General features: G+C 50.5%; 1 protein-coding gene across 1 annotated transcript; it reads right to left on the bottom strand.

The window, feature by feature from the left end:
- Positions 1-3,988: 3,988 nt before the first annotated feature.
- FBRS (fibrosin) lies at positions 3,989-16,444 on the bottom strand. Its single transcript, XM_021008560.2, is given in 20 exon segments — positions 3,989-5,990; positions 6,225-6,432; positions 6,625-6,708; positions 7,428-7,508; positions 7,749-7,875; positions 8,463-8,534; positions 8,682-8,711; positions 9,280-9,348; positions 9,524-9,619; positions 9,888-9,932; positions 10,246-10,451; positions 10,835-11,124; positions 11,946-12,093; positions 12,096-12,245; positions 12,371-12,419; positions 12,560-12,589; positions 12,704-12,739; positions 13,710-13,889; positions 14,768-15,223; positions 15,226-16,444. Coding segments are annotated over 20 exon segments (2,898 nt in total). The 5' UTR covers positions 15,250-16,444; the 3' UTR covers positions 3,989-5,473.
- Between the last annotated feature and the right edge of the window lie 455 nt (positions 16,445-16,899).

The following is a 16,899-nucleotide window of genomic DNA, read 5'->3' as shown; positions in this document are numbered from 1 at the left end:
ATGAGCACCAGTTCAGTTTCCAATTCTTTTTTTTTTTTTGGCTAGGCAATGGGGTTAAGTGATTTGCCCAGGGTCACACAGCTATTAAGTGTTATGTGTCTGAGGCCAGGTTTGAACTCAGGTCCTTCTGAATCCAGGGCTGGTGCTTCAGTTTCCAATTCTTAACCACCACAAAAAGGTTATATTTTTGTATATCCATAGTTTGTTTTTCTTGGTACTAATCCTTCCCATAACCTATCCTCCCTCTAATTCCCCTTTCCTCCTTCTTGCTTTCCCTGTTTTCCTGTTGAATGAAACACATTTCTATAATCAACTGGGAGTGTGCATATGCTTCCTCTGACTACTTCAGAAGAGCATGAGATTCAGGTGTCACCCCCTCCTCCCACCCTTCTCCTAGTTTGTATAGACTTCTACTTGCGCACTTCGTTTTAAGTGAAATAATTGTCTCTAACCTAACCTAAACTCCCTTCTTCCCCCAACCAATGTATTTCTTTTCTTCTTCCTTGCCATTCTTCTTTTAAGATCATCAGTCAGTCAATAAACACTAAGTGGTTACTATGTACCAGTTACTGTGCTAAGAACTGGGGACACAAAGAAAGGCAAAAGACAACCCCATCCCTTAAGGAGCTCACAATCTAATGGAGGAGACAACACACAAATAGCTACGTACAAACAAGTTATATACGGGATAAATAGGAAATAATCAACAGAGGAAAGACACTAGAATTAAAAGGGTTCAGGAAAGGGTATTACATAACAGAACCACTCCCAGTCCTTTTGTCTAATCAGACTCCTTCCTAGAACAACTAATGATGATAGGGTTCAAAAGGGACACATATCTTTTTCCCATTAAAAAAAATGTAAGCAGTTTAACCTTTAGTCCTTATGATTATTCATTTATGTTTACCTTTTTCTGTTTCTCTTATCTCTTGTGTTTAAACTTCAAAGATTCTATGCAGTTTTATTTTCATCAGGAATACTTGGAAGTCTTCTATTCCATTAAAGTTCCATTTTTTCCACTATAGGATTATACTCAGTTTTGTTGGGTAAGACATTCTTGGTTCTACATCTGTATCTTTTGCCTTCTAGAATATTCTATTGCAAGGTCTCCACTTTATATTAGTTGTTCTAAATTGTGTGTTATACTGACTGCGGCTTCTCAGTAATTGAATTCTTTCTTTCTGGCTGCTTGTTGTATATTTTCTTTGACCTAAGAACTCTAGATTTTTGGCTATAATGTTCTGCGGATGTTTCATTTGGTTTCTTTCAGGAAGTGACTGGTGGACTCCTATTTCTACTTCATCCTCTAGTTCTAAAAAGTCTAGGTAGCTTTCTTCTACGATCTCTTGAAATATGATGTCTAGGCTTTTTTGGTCATGGTTTTCAAGTAGTGCAACGATTCTAAAATTTTCTCTCCTTGATCTATTTTCCAAGTCAGTTTTTCTGCTATGAGATACTTCACATTCTTTTTTTTTGGTCTGACTTTCAGTATTTCTTGTTTTATGAAGACATCGGCTTCTATTTGCTCTGTTATAATTTTCTGGCAGTTTGTTGCTTAGGCAAGATTTTATACCTCTCATGCTGAGCTGTTAATTCTCTTTCCAATTCTTTTTCTCATTGATCTTGTTTCTCTTCCAATTTTTTCTAGTATTCTCATTTCATCTATAAAAACCTGTTTAATTTTTATTTTATATCTTCCAGGAAGTCTAGTTGAATTTGTGCCCAACCTGCGTTTTTCTTTGAGGTACCGTTTGAGATGTTTTGGTGCCATTCTCTTTTTCTGGGTTTGGGTCTTGAGTGTCCCTGTGTCACTATAGTAACTATGGAAGAATTGTTTGACGATTTTTCCAGCTTACTTCTTGATTTCAGACTTGAGGTTAGAGCCAGGCTCTGCACAAATCTGGAAAGAATGTCTGGGGCCAATTCTGCTGCTTTCTTGGGGTGTTGGGTATTGCGTTATTCCAGGATTTCAGGGACAGGTCAGGCTAGGGACCTGCAAGTTTTCAGTGCTCCCAAAGTGGCCTAATCAATGTTTCCCTGGTCTGAGCTCTGCAAGTTGCCAACCTGAATTTGGGTCTTTACAGCTGACCCGTGGACTTGCCTCCTTTGGAGTTTCAGTAGATAGCTGCTGCTGGACTTCGCCACTAAGGCCAGCTGGAAAACTCTACTGGTTTACAGTAACAGAACTGCAGGGCTCCTTCTGGTCTAGGACTCCTGCCCTATTATTATTCAGCAGACTGCAGACTGACAGTAAGGTGATGAGACCCCATTCCACTCCTGGGATCAGAGCCACACAGCTGTTTGCTTCTGAACTTGTTCCTTACTCAGGACGCAACTCAAGCCCACAAATTCTCCTTACCCTGAGTGCCACTGCTCAGCACGGGTCCCTTCCTCAGTGTGTCTTGGATCTGTGACCCAGAACTGAGTAGTGGCAAATCTGCCAGTTGGCACATGTTCCTGCACCCGACACGAGGTCACAGTGCCCTGCTGAGTCCTCAGCTTGCCCTGATGCATCCCTGAGAGCTGGAATGCTCTGCAACTGCAGTTTCTGGCTAGACCACCATCCCGTGATGGCAGACAGACATGTCTGCCTCCCTACTCCAACGATTTTCTTTCAGTTGGCTGGCACAGTGTATAGAGTACAGGGCCTTAAGTCAGGAAGACTCATCTTCCCAAGTTCAAATCTGGCTTCAAACACTTACTAGCTGGGTGACTCTGGGCAAGTCCTTTAACCCTGTTTGCCTCAGTTTCCTCATCTGTAGAATGAACCAGAGAGAGAAATGGCAAACCACTCCAGTATCTTTGCCAAGAAAATACCAAATGAAGTCACTAAGAGTCAGACACAACTGAAAAACCTTGCATCATCACATTTGTTCACATCTTACCCCTCAGCTAAAACATAAGCCTCTTCGAAGCAGATACTGTCAAGTTTTTCATCTCTGTATCTCTAGTGCTGGGCACAGTGGCTTATGCATAGAACATGCTTAACAGATGTTTTAACTTGTTCAATGCTAGACAGTTTACACTTCATTACCTCCAAGTTTCCTTCAAACTTAAGATATTGTGACCCTAAAATCGTTATCATTTCCCCATCTGAGAGTATATAGGCATTTTTCAGTGGCCTGCTGGAGATGTTAATTCCTTTTAAAAAAGGAATGAAGCAAGCATGATGATTTGGTCATCAAGGCTATTGCAAACTTATAGCAAGGTGCAGGTCCATCACCTGCCATCACCTCCGCATCCAGCTTGGCCTTTGTGTTCTATTCAATTCAGCAAAACCTATGTAAGCATGTAAGGCCAAATTTACTCAGCTGTTTTTATTGAGTTCTTTGGAAGGGCAGATGAGTAGCTACAAATGCAGAGATGAGAATGCCTGGGTGAAGAGTGTTCTTTCCCTCAAAAATTTTTGGCTTGAAAACGTGAAACAAAAATATATTTCTACCCCTACTCACAAAGAGTACGAGTAAAAACTGGAAGCAACCTTGGAGATCATTTTACAGATAAGGCTAAGGCTTAGATAAACAGTGGATTGCCCAGGGTCACAATAAACCCTGGGTTAGACCAATAACTCGTCAGAAATAGCTTCAAAACGCGGTGGTTGTTCTTTGGCCTTGGAGCCTCACCTAAATTTTGCTAACTTTAATAAAATGCAAACGGCCAGCCAAAAGGAGTAGAGAATAAGTGATATGGGTTCCTGACTCATGGATCAATGTTTTTGTCATTACATCCTGATGCTTCAAAACTAGGTGTGTACCCCCTATTTAATTGGCTTCATTTAGCGAAATTAATTTTAACATGAGGATAAGATGAACAAAATGGGGGAAAACTGAAAAAGTCCCCAAAGTACCCAGTCTACCTCCTACCCCCAATCCTGGTCATAACGGTCTCAAAAGTTTGTCCCCTGGCCCACACCACCCAGTCCGGGCCCCCTTTTCCTCCCTCCTCCCACCCAGTCCCAGGCATACAGTCAATGAGGAGGAAGATAAGCTGCATTGTAACACTCCTTTTTTATATAAATATCCGCAAATATTACAGAGCCAACATCCCCCATTTACCCCATGGAGGGAGCCAACTGAATATCTTTGTTTTTTAACAAACCCACCACCTTAATAGTCTCTAAGGTGGCCCAGAACACAGGGGTACCTGCAAATCCCTGAGGCCAGGCTGGGGCTAGGGTTATTGTTAGGAAGAGTTCAGGAAGGCAGGTAGCTTCTGAGGACCTGCCTGCCTTGCTCTGCTCCGTCCCCTGTTCTTTGGTCTGTGGGACATGATGAATTCAGCCTCCCTGCCAGGGAATTCAGGGACTCTGAGGGGAGGAAGCAGCATAAAGGTAGCCACCAACTTCTGCCTCAGGACAGCAGGCCCCCAAGATTCTTGGGAACAGGAAAACTGACTCCTGGGGGATGCTTGGTCCAGAGCACCAGGACCTACACATTGACAGGGACAGAATTTCTGAGGCTTAAGAGTTCAGGCTATTGGAAGCCTGGGGATGACAAGAAACAAGATATAAGGCTGGAGGGGAAGTGGCCTTGCCAGCCAATCAAAGAGGACTTTCCCCTTCCTCCTAGAATGGCAGGGTAAGATTAATTCCGAAGATCCTGGACCAACTGAAGGACTCAGGGAGGCCATTCCCATGTTTTTCCCTCACCTAAATCACCAATTTCCTGAGGAAAATAAAGCCAAGTCCCTGGTACCTCCTGCTGGGTTCCCAACCCCAACTCCCCACCAGGCTTTCCCCTTTCCTTCCCTTCTTTCCCCCCTCCCCCCAGACAGAGAGGCGAGAGGCTGGGAACAGAGCACCAGTCTGAGGATTTAATTAAACAAGGGAGGGGGGAAGAGGGGTTGGGCTGAGGGGGCACCCCTGTAAAAATGTACAAAACACCTGGGGGGGCCATGTGGAAGGGGAGATAAATATGTACAGGGAACCCCCCTCCCCCCTAACCCCCCCATCTTCTCAGACCCTATGAAGGAGGGTCACTGGTGACTTCTGATGTCCCAGCAGCCCCACCCTGCTTCCCCCCAGGAGGGAAAGGGGAACAAGAGGCCTGGGTGTGTGTGACTTTGGCCTCAGGCTTGATAAGCCTACTGGAGGCTGTTGGGAGGCTTAGCATCCAAGGGACCCTCTGAGGGAGCCCAGATTTAAAAGGGGAAAGGGGAGTGGATGGGAAGAAAAGGAGAGGGAATAGCACTGCCTCTCAGGTGGTCAGAACCTCTGCCCTCCAGGTGACCCCATCCCTTTAGAGAGTGGCTCTTGCACTTAACCCCTTTGGGGGCAGGTGGGTCTGGGACCTCTATTTTCAGGATGATCCCATCGCTGGGGTAGTGACCTCTGACCCCATGACAATTCCACAGAAGCCTAGGGGTCATGACCTTTGCCCTCCCAAGTAGGGTCAGAACCTCCACCCTAAGGCTGGGTGGGGAAGTGAAAAAGGGGGAAGGAAACGGAGCTCTACCCCCAGCCCCTCCCCTCCCCTCACCTGTCAGCTCTGGGTGGCCCTGGTGGCCTAGGGGGGGAGCCAGGCCGAGGTGCGGGCACCAATGGGGGCGGAGCCCCCAACAGGGCCCCAGGAGGTGTCTTGCTAAGCAGTTGAGGGGGCCCAGGGGCTGCGGTAGGAGGTGGAGGGGCCAAGCGACCATACAGTAGAGGATGAGTAGGCTCCAGACCATAGAGGCGAGCTGTGGCCACAGCTCCTGCCCCTCCCAGCTCTTCCCCTGCCTCATAGAATCGTGGGGGGCGGGCCAGGCGTGGAGGGCCTGGCAGCCAGGGCTCTAAGAAGGGGGCACAGCGGTCCGAAGGACTGGGACCCAGGAAGGGGGGTGGTCGGGGCCGATCAAAAAGCAGATGTAGGCTGGGAGGTCCAGGGACCTCCTCCTTCCTTTCTTCCTTCACCCTCACAGGCTCCTTGGGGGGTCTTACCCCTTCCTCCCCGGCCCGGGACTTGGGGGTGGCTGGGGAGACTCGAAGCTGTGGTCGGGAAAATGGGAGATCCCTAAGAGAAGGGAGAAGACATGTGCTTAATAAATGGTTGTTGCATGAATGAAATGAAGAACTGACAGTCACAAAAGAAAAATGAAATTAAGAGAAGCTAGAAACTAGATTCTTTCTTAATGTGTGGGAGCAAATGACAGAGAAATGTGAAGGAGTCCGGTTAAGGTCAAGGGGAGCTAAAGTCAGAGGTATAATAAAGGAGGTGAAGGGTCACAGTGCCTGGACAAAGCCATACCTATCTTTCTCCTCTTTGGGAGCTGAGGGCTCTCGCCTCTCCACTGGACGTTCTTTGTCCGAGCCAGGCGTCCGTGCAGCCTCAGGGGGTCGGGCCCAGGCAGGAAAGGCAGGGGGGCCACGGTGCAGCCGGGCCCATGGATCAGGAGGAGAGGCAAAGGCAGGAGGGGCCCCTGGGCTTTCTTTCTGGGCAAAGACAGCACCAGTGTCTAGAAAAAGGGAAAAACCAAGTTGGCCAACTCTGAGAACCAGGAGCTTCAGGCTAAGTGTGAAGGGACAGGATCCAACTAGCCAGCTGCTTCACCACTAGATTACGGGACAACACAACCTGAAGAGATCGGGTGCTCTTATCCGCCCGACTCTTTTCCCCATCTCCCTGACCACAGCACCCCCATACTCACTGAATGTAGGGCTGCCCAGGCCTCCAAAGGCCCCATTGGAGAGGGCAGCCAAGGACGCAAAGCTGGTAGGACGCCCAAAAGGATCTGAAGGGGAGACAGGGGAAAATCAGTCAGTGAAGCACTAATGTAGTGCTTGCCTTTCTCTAGCCCTGCGTTTAGGACATAAGAAAGTATGACAAGGTCCCTACTCAGAGGAACTACGAAGTCTTCCAGGGGAGACAAGACTACCACATAAAAAGTCAAATAAGAAATGTAAAATGGTTGTAATATAAGATTTCAAATGAATAGGAAAGACAAGTGTTACACCTTTCCAGAAGGGAGAGGTCACATTAGGCTGGGAAGGCAAGGGATTTCTTAATCCCAGAACAACAGAAAGGATGTCGTTGTTTGAAGGGACCTACACATCATTCAGTCCAACTCCCTCATTTTATAGAGAAATCAAGGCCATGAAAGAAAGGCTTGCTAAATGTTACATTACTAATTCGTGGCAAAGCCACTTTACCCCAAGGCCAGGGTCTTTCCACTAAGTTTTGTTACTTAATGGGGGACAGACTTAAGCTGAACTCAGAACAATTTACAGGCTCTAGATAGGTGGAAGGACAGAGATGGGGATGTCAGGCAAGTGAAGAACAGAACAAGCAAAGACTTAGAAAAACGTGTGTGGTGCATTCAGGGGACACTGAGGTAACTGGCCATGGATAATTGGGAAGAACTAAGGGCTCTTGGCCTCTAGGCATGGGGTCATCATTCCTTAGCTTAGTCTTAGGGCTAACATAGGGATGACCATGAAGAATGGCTCTTACCAATGTGGGTACCAGGGCTCAGAAAGGATGCAGGGGGCCCGGGAGCTGCTGTGAAAGGGTTGGCAGCAGGATGGACAGCACCTGAGAGAAAAATGGAGATAATGCTTTCCACAAAGGAATTCAGAACCAAGACTCAGATTTACTAACCAACAAATGGTAGAGCTGTAAGAGACTCACTTTACAGACACAGGTGGAGAAACAAAAGCTGATAAAGGAGCCTCAAGTGACTTACTCAACATCATACAATTTTAGTTAGTGGCATAGATGCTATTGGAACTGAGGAAAACTGACTCCCAGGCTAGTGCTCAATGGCAGACTCACCTGTTGCGGTGAAGAGGGAAGCTGGGTGGGAGAGCTCCTGCCCAGGGGGAAGGCCTCCATAGGCCCCAGGGAGGCAGGGCAGAAGGTCGTTCCGAAAATCCAGCTTGTGAGGATCACCCTGCATTAACTGGAGAGAAAGAACTCTGGTGAGGGATTTTAGTATCCTCTTCCCTTCTCTATTCCCTTCCCCAAGGTTTCTTTAAGAGGCTCACTCCTTGAAAGAATGGGGAAATGGACAAATCTAGTCTTCGGTCTCCTATCAACATCCTTTTGAGAGTTGATTGCCCTTCACTGGACACTGCGCCAACGAATTTCTCTCTGAAACCTGGCCCCACTCCCACTAAGACAACTGATTAGAAAACAATTTGATAAATTATACCCTGTTAAGAGTTTATGGGAATACCCCTTTTTCAGTATATGGGGTGGGAGAGGGGGCAGGGTTTTGCATTTTTATGGGAAATTCCTGAGAATTGAAAAATTGTCAAGCTCCAAAGGAATGAAGCCTTGATGCTAAAGCTGCAGGCATCCCTACGAGCAGATAGGGGAGTGGTTTGGGAGCAGAGGGTTCTCCTGCTGCTCATCTACCACTTTGTGCCCTAAATCAGTTAGTAATGGCTCTTCCAGCATCCTGTCTTTCTTCAGCTCAGACTCACATGCCGCTAGTTCCCCACTCTTCCTGATTCAGTTCCACCCTCTCTCTACCAGTCCTGGTACCTTCATCTTCTCCTGGTGCCTCAAGATCATATAGGCCACTCGCACATGCATGGCACACCACTTCCCCGGTTTCTGAGGTGCAGAAGTAATGGAAGAGAAGTGATGCCATTAGCCTTCCCCAGACAAACTTCATCCCTTCCCCATCACCCATAAGACCCTAACCCATGCCCTTCTCCATCCCTGTCCCTTTGAACCCACTCCCTTTGCCATCCTACTCACCCTCAGTGGAGGGCGGAAATGGTCAGGAATCTGAAGGGCAGGAACAGAAATGGGAGGACAGTTTAGTCCCATGTGCCAGCACTCATTCTGGCAAACCCAGACTCTAAAATTCCAGCTTCCCTTTGCCCCTGGGGTCCTGGCCTCTGAGCCCAGAGATCACAGTTCTCAGAGCTCTTTCCCCTTAAAATAGCCCTCTCCCTTAGAATAACACATAGCTCTTTTATTAAGCCCCTTCCCTGGACCCTGCTCCCAAAAGCCTGTCCCAAAAAGTTCCAATTGCCTAACGAGCCCCATCAATACTTCAGAGGTCCCAGAACTTTCCTCTTCCGGATACTCTCCCTACCCTGGTCATTTCTTAAAGAATTCTTTCTGTCTGAAACCCCTGCTGCTCATTACTAGGAAAGCAAAGACTATAGCCCCTAGGAAATGCCTACAGTGAGAATATTTTTCCTTTTTCTTCCCTAGGGGGTGGGGGAAAAAAACACAAATCCAATCCATTAAAAGTTCCCTACTTTGCCTATATAGCATTTCATCTTCCCAATGTACTCACACCCCTCACTGCCAAGACCTGACCCTCTTTTGTCTCCCCCAGGCTCACCTGTGTCCCCTTCTGGGGCAGCCCACTGGGGACCGGCCCCAGTCGTGGTGGCAGTTCTGGATTCGTGCTCTGGGGAAAGGAAGGGAGACACGGTGAGGAGACAGAAACAGAGATCTGGTGACTGAAGGCACATCTGGGATTTAAGAGTTAATTTCCCTAGGGCTTTGGAAGTGGGACAAAGAGCACGATTTACTGAGAGATAGGTGGGAAAGCAGAATATAGTATCTGTGTTTTGGACACTCACCTTAGGCTGGAAAGCCCCCTGCAGAGAACCAAAGGAAACAGCAGGAGGCAGACCAGGGGGGAGGCCAGGGACAGCAGGGGGGAAGGCCGCATAGAGCTGTGAAGGAAAAAATGACCAAACTGGGGGTAGAGAACAACAAAAATACCTCTTTTCTTGCCAGTTATATTGCTCCGTTACTCTATAACTAAGAATTCAGTGAGATCTCATCTTCTCCTAGGACAGACTTGGTTGCTGCTGGCAGCCCGTGTCCCTAGCACATTGCGGAGTCCTCTATACCAATCAAATGCTCACTAAGCACCAAGAGAGAAGCTTGTTAGAGTATTCCCACATCCAGTTAGGACCCAGGACCCCTCATGGCACTCACATTATGCCGGAAAAGGCCTTCGATTTTTCCTGGATATTTCTCGAACTATGAGAAAGAAGGTGGGGACACATTAGAAGGCAAAGACACTAGACTTCCCTATCTCCCGCAGGATGGCTTACAAGGATCCAGATGGTTCCCTCCCACCCCAGCCCCAATACACACACACACACACACACACACACACACACACACACACACACACACACACACACAACACACTCCTCCCCACTGTCCACCTCAGAGTGCACTGAACCATCCTTCACCCTCAAATAATCAGGCAACTTCCCCCCAACCCTCCAAAGTTTTCAGATGCCCCTTCCCACCCCTACTAGGTCCTTGAACAGGAGGGGAATCTCACCATGTGGGGGCCGTGGGGGGGCAGCAAACCAGGAGGGTAGGGGGTGAAGTGCTGGTGGGTGTGCTGGTGGGTGTGCTGGTGCTGGTGGTTGTGCTGGTGGAACTGGAAGGCCAGGGGCCGGGCTGAGCCCCCCGCCCCCCCCACCTCGGGGCCTCCCTGGGCGCTCAGGAACCGAGTGCTCAGGTCCTGCCGCATCAACTCCTGCTCTGTTGAGAGGTGACCAGGATGGGGTAGGGTGGAGGGAGAGAGGAATTTATGCTCCCCTCCCCCATGCCACCCAACCACCCTACTCAGGCCTCACCCCCATGGGCTCTGATCCCTTGTTTCTGCTTCTTCCTTCTCCAACCTTTCGTGAATCAGTCCCCCCCTTGCGCTCTTCCTCTCTGGAGTATCTTTATTCTACTTCTATTACCCAACATTTATTCCTTCGTCCTTTCCTTTCAGGCTTCAACCCATACCTTCCTCCTGAATCCATTATCTCTTGAAATCGAATTTTCCCTGATTCAAAGAGAAGAATGCCTGCCCCAGTGCTTCTTTCTCTAGGATCTCTCTCTACCTTTCAAAGCCATACAGGCTCTTGAAGACTCACCAGAGAGGGCACTGGCCGTCGCAGCCCCAGGGTGGCCTGCCACCTGCAGCAAAGGTGGGGGTGGGGGTAGAGTAGGGCCAGGGGAGAACAGGGCAGGATGGGGTGGTGGGGGAGGTGCCCGTAGACCAGTAGGGGGGAAGCCATGGGTGGCCAGAGGCAAGGGTAAGGAGGGTGTTGGAGGCCGATGGGAAAGTTGAGCTGAAGAAGATGAAGAAGAGGAAGAGGAAGAGGAAGAAGGAGGAGGTGGGGCCGCTGGAGGGGCAGGAGCCTTGGGAGGTGGCCTCGAAGAGCTGTGGAAAAAAAGCAGGGAAACATGAAAAACTTCGAAGAATCCCATCTATTTGGGGGAAGGTCAGACCTGCTAACAGCACGCTTCTCATATTCAATGCATTTATAAAGTTTTTCTCCATTATGAATCTTCTGGTGTTTAATAAGAAAAGACCTCAAGATTTAAGCTTACAGACAAATATGAATATGTATCCCCCAAGGGCCCATTCTCAGGCAGAGAAGTCTTTCATTTCTTCTCTTTCTGTTGCTTCCTATCCCTGATCCTTTCCCACCAACTTTTTCCATCCATTCTAATTTACCTGGCCTATACTGATCTCTCTCTTCTCTGACTCCCATGAATATGGACACTACAAGCTATGGCATTTAAGCACAATGCATTGTTTTATATTACTCTAAAACCATACAGCCTGAGACTACAGCATCCCAGGACATTTCTCTCAAGTCTTCCTTTTCCCAGGTTAAGTTCTCTTTTTCAGTATAGCTCCTTTTTAGAGTATGAAGTCACAAAAAGAACAACAAACAGGAAAAAGTCAGAAAACCTAGTCTTGACTTTGTTACTATCTTACAGCATGGTCTTAAACAAATCATCTTCCCTGAGTCTCAGTTTCCTTATCTGTAAAATGAGCCCTAACATTCTATTATTCTTAGTGTTTCACACGAATCTTTTCTCTCCCTGGTGAGAATGATTGGTCCTTTAAGACAGGGACACCAACTTTTTTCACCAGTGCCCCATGGCACCTGGAACAGTACAAGTAGAAAGAATGTACACATATACACATACGTAAAATATGATGCATCAAATCAGCTTTCTGGGGTGACTTACCTGCCAGTGCTGAGGTCCAGGCCACTGCCGTAAGTAGAAGAGCGGATGCCGAAGGGTGAAACCCGGAGCTGCAATTGGGGTGGGGGTGGAGGTGGCAGGTTCACAGGGGCTGGCATCGGGGCTGGGGGGGTGGTTGGGGGTCGGGGGCCGGTGGAGGCAGTGGCTCCTTGGCAGGGAAAGGCACTAGCAGCGGGTCGGGTCCTGGGGGCTGCTCCTGACTCCGCTCCAGCCCCGACACTTTGGGGATCACAGAGAGTTTCGCTTCACAGTTCCCATTTAAGTTGCCATGGGGGCCCGAGGCTGGAAGGGGAGGGGAAGGTATAAGGTCAGTGGAAAACTGGGTGCCTTGCTGTCCCTCCTCCCTTCCTGGGAGCAACTAATCTCCAGGCTGTGCTCAGCTTCAAACCCTGGCCCTGGGAACAAACCTTTGCTGGTTGAGACAGTAAACGATGGATCGAGGTCATCATCAGAGACCTGGCAAGGAAGAGCAGGGAAAGCAGTCAGTTCCTGGTGGCACAAGAGACTCTACCCAGAGGTGTCACAGCCCCAAGTCCAAATAGCCTTTGGGCATCCTTGGCAAGATCTGCCCCCACCCAACACAAGCACCAACTCACCCTCTCGTCCAGGTCACTCTCCGCGTCACACTGGAGAGAAGGAGAGACAGAAGTGTCAGGGGAGGGGAGAAGAGTTGGCAGGGGGCACGGCGGTGTCTGCTGGAGAGAGAGTGGGAAAAAACTGGGCAGGGAAGGACCACTTACTATGTATCCGGCTTCCAGAGAGTTTCGGGAGGAGGCCTATAAGGGAAGAGTACATAGGTGAGGGACACTCTATCAGGAAGAAGTCAAAGGCAGGGTCAAACGGATATTTGACTCCCAGAAGTGGCTGTTGATCAATTCAAGTTCAAACTCCACAAACGTGGGCCAGTTTGCCCTACACTCAGCCTAAATTTGCTTTTATCAGAAGATTTGATCCAGTACTAATTAGTCCCAATCCTAAGGGGTTACGGAATCAAATATTAATAGACATTTTAGGTCACTTAACTCTACCTCCCAACCTGAAGAAATCTTTTCTTTAATGTGACATATGGTCACCTGTAGCTTCTGCTTAAACACCCCCACAGATGGGGAAATCACACCTCCAAAGACAACCTTTCCATTACTGGACAGTTTTAACTGTTAGGAAATTCTTCCTGAGCTGTCTACCCCTTGGGCCTTGGTGCATGACACATTACAATACTTCAAAAGAATGTTTAAAGATATCTGTATTCCTCCTACCCTCTCAATCCCACAAAGAAGTGGAGAACTCTCCTATTTATGAAAGGTCTGCAGCTTTGGCCTGCTCCTTCAAGATTCATGTTCTGAGACCCCAGACCATCATGCCCTTGGAGAGCTGTTTCCTTTGGGTCTCTAAGTTCCAAGATCCATTCCTCTAAAAATCCTTGAGTTAGAAGTAAACTTAAGGATTATGTAATCTAACTTCCCACTGAACACAGGAATTCCTCCTCAACTATGTTCCTAAAAGAGCAGTTTCTATGTAAACTTTCACCCATTGGTCCTAGCTCTGCCCTCTGAAGGGCCATTCTCTGGACCTGCTCCAGTTTGCTCGTATCTCTTCTAAAGTGTAGTACCCTCAACTTAATCACAAAGCACTGAAAGACCAGATTACCTATACAAGGACCAAAAGATGGATTGCAGACATAGTATAGTATAGAACACATAAAAAACTCATGGAAGGATAGGAGAATGGGGGGGTGGCACAACTCACCTCTTTCCTCCTTCGCTTGCTGGACCTTTTTCGGGCACGGTCCCCTGGGGGCCGGCCAGTCTCTCGCTCTGAGCTGTCTCCTGGCTCCCCTCGGCCCCCCCCTACACCCCCCCGCTTCCGCTTTCCGGAATGTTTTAGCCGATGCTCCAGTCGCTCTGGGGGCTGAAGGGATGCATCCTTCTGTGGGCACAAAGTAGACAGTGGGGGTGTGTGTGTGTGTGTGTGTGTGTGTGTGTGTGTGTGTGTGTGTGTGTGTGAGAGAAGAGAGAGAGAGAGAGAGAGAGAGAGAGAGAGAGAGAGAGAGAGAGAGAGACAGGCAGACACTAAATAATAACCATCATTTACTGAGCACTTTTAAGGTCTGCATAGTTCTCTACAACCATCTCATTTGGTCCTCATGTCATCACTGAGGATCAAACAAGTATTTATTAAGCACCTACTATGTACAGGTGCTATGTTCAACACTGGGAGTATAAATGCAAAAGTGTTACAGGCATGACTCCCACTTTATACATAAGGAAACAGGCTGGGAAAAGCAAGAAGACTTATCCATGGTCACACAATTAGTAAGTACCAAGGGTGGGACTGGAACCCAGTTCTCTCCTGACCCCAAAGGCCAGGTTTTCTGCTCCTAGGCCTTGTGACAGGCAGTGCTTGTTTTCTGGGGTAGGCCTGGCTCCCTCCTCCCCCGCCCACCCTGGCTGCTGCTTCTCTTTTCTCCAAGGCCAGCCCCACGGCCTGCTGATGAATGGCCGGCCGGGAGGGCGGACAGCAGCCAGCCAGCTCCGGGGTGTGGTGACTCCATCACAGCCAGGTGGCCCTGGGGATCGGCTCCCCTCCCACCCCCCGGGGAGGCAGAGGCCTGGCCAGAGGAGCCGGTTGCTCTGGTTTGGGATGCCATCCCCCCTGCCCCTCCTGCCAGGCCGGCCCCTCACTCCGGGACGTTGCCGGCCGGGCCTCCTCCCCCGCTTTGCCCCCGGGCTCCAGTCCCTTCCCCCCAGGCTCCGACTCCGGCCCTGACAACCCCCAGCCTGGGTCCGGGCCCGCCGAGGCCTCACCTGCAGGGCCTCAAGGCTAGCGAAGCTGGCGATGGCGAAACCATCGATGAGGTCCTCCTCCTCCTCCTCCTCTTCCTCCTCCCCCTCCTCCTCTTCGTCGTCGTCCTCCTCCTCCCCTCGGCTGCCCGAGCCGGGGGGCCGCTTCCTGCCCCGGGGCCGGGGGGGCCGGCGCCGACGCCTCTTTCCCCGGGGGCTGCCTCGCTCCCCGGAGGAGGCGGACGACCACGGCCGGGCTGGGGGCGGCGGCGGCGGCGGGGGTGGCGGGGGCGGGGGCGAGGACGACGACGACGACGAAGGCAGCAGCGCGGAAGCCGCCCCCAGCAGCGTCCGCGGCGCGTCCCCGGCAGCCGCCCGCCGCCCCCCGCCCCGGCGCCGCCGCTCCCGGTCCCGCCGCGAGCACCGCCGCTGTCGCCGCGGCTGAGAGGCGCCCTCGCCGCCCCAGCCCGGGCCGGGGCCGGGGCCGGGGCCGCCGCGGTCTCCATGGTGACCGCCCTCAGCCCCGCATCCGGGAGCAACCGGAGCCACCCCTCAAGCCCGGAACCCCGGGGGCTACAGACGGAGCAGGAGGAGGAGGAGGAGGAGGAGGAGAGGAGGAGGAGGAGGAGGAGGAGAAGGAGGAGGAAGAGGAAGAGAGGGCCACAGCCTCCCCTTTAAGGCGGGGTTTACAGTCCTCCCGGCGAAAAGCTGGGGGCCGCCCCTTTAAAGAGGGAGCCGAAAGTCCTGAGGAAGATGGGAGCCGGCACCACCCCTTTAAGAACGGGCTCAGAGTCCTCCGGGCGGTGTAGGTCACCCCTTTAAAAGGGGCTTAATGTCCTCCTGAGGGAGAAGGGGGAAGCCACCCCTTTAAAGAGACTTTGAAGTTTGCCAGCAGCAGCCCCTTTAAGAAAGCCTTGTGCTTCTCCGAGAGCAGCGGACTTCCCCCTGGGAAGGGTGGTTTTCAAGTCCTCCTGAGGAAAAGCAAGGTTCAAACCTTTCAAAAACGGCACGAAAGCTCTAAGACAGATGCAGGCCCAACCTTTAAAAGGATTTAAGACCCTCCAGATAACGAAGACTGCTAATTTCAAGGCTTTAAGGTCCTAGTGACAAGAACGATCCCTTTAAGGGAATGAGTTCATTTACAGTCCTTCACATGCGTCAACTTCCCCTTGAAACCGAATTTAAAAGGCCTGGGTGAGGAAGGTAGAGATGAGAAGACACTTTCTCCCTAGTCTTTCCGATGGCCCTGTCCGTGATTTGGCAGCTCTTGTCCGGCAGCTTCCCCTTTAAGATAAACGTTGGTGTCCTCCGAGTGCAAGCAACCTCCCCTTTAAGAAAATTTAAAGGGGCCTCCTCTGAGCCCAGTTTCTCCAGCCTCCTCCTCCGGTCGCCATGAAAGGCGTGAGGGGGGGCGGGGCTGAAGGGGCAGCCCCCAAATCCCCGGATGTGAGGCAATGGTGATGGGGAATGGCTTTGCTTTCCGCCGACATAAAAAGTCCTTCCTTCTTCCCTTCTCTTCCTTTTTCTCTCCCTGACTTGCCCCTTTAAGGGCCTGGGAGCGGCCGTTGAGAGGGCGGGGGTGCTGGTAGCGCTCTCCCGTTGTCTTTAGGTTCTCTCTTCTTCTTCTCCTCCCCTCCCCCGCCCCTCCTCTCTCTCCCCGTCGTCTTCTCCTTCTCCTCTTTTCCCTCCCCTTCGAAGGACTCGATTGTTGATAGGCCAAGACGGTGTTCGTAATAGGAGAGTCTGGGTGGAGATCAGTGGCCCAAGGAAAAGTAATTGGATCGTGTGAGGAGCGGACCCCACCCCTTTCCTCTTCCCGAATCCTGATTAGTCTGACGTATTTCTGGTCCCGGTCCCCCGACTCCCCCGCCCCTTCTTGCTGCTCTCTGATTGATCGGCCCGGGTGACGGAGGCCTTGCGTAGCTGGGAGGTGGCGCGCGCACGCCGCCCGAGTCGGTTGGCTAATTCTTAGCGCGTGAACGCGGACCGAACCAAGTTCTCCTCCTCTTGTCCCCCTCTCCTCGGGGTAGTTTCTTCCCCATATCTCACATGCGCAGTTTCTTCGCCCCACCTCCGTCGAGCCTAGTCCAACCAGTGGGGCTCCCAGGTGCAGCCCACAGTTTTATCTGATGCAGGGGTGGGGGCTGGGGGGTCCT

Source organism: Phascolarctos cinereus, unplaced genomic scaffold (genome assembly GCF_003287225.1).
Source record: "Phascolarctos cinereus isolate Bilbo 61053 unplaced genomic scaffold, phaCin_HiC Scaffold_4;HRSCAF=312, whole genome shotgun sequence".
NCBI classification, from domain to species: Eukaryota; Metazoa; Chordata; class Mammalia; order Diprotodontia; family Phascolarctidae; genus Phascolarctos; species Phascolarctos cinereus.
This window is presented reverse-complemented; position numbering and strand designations above follow the sequence as displayed.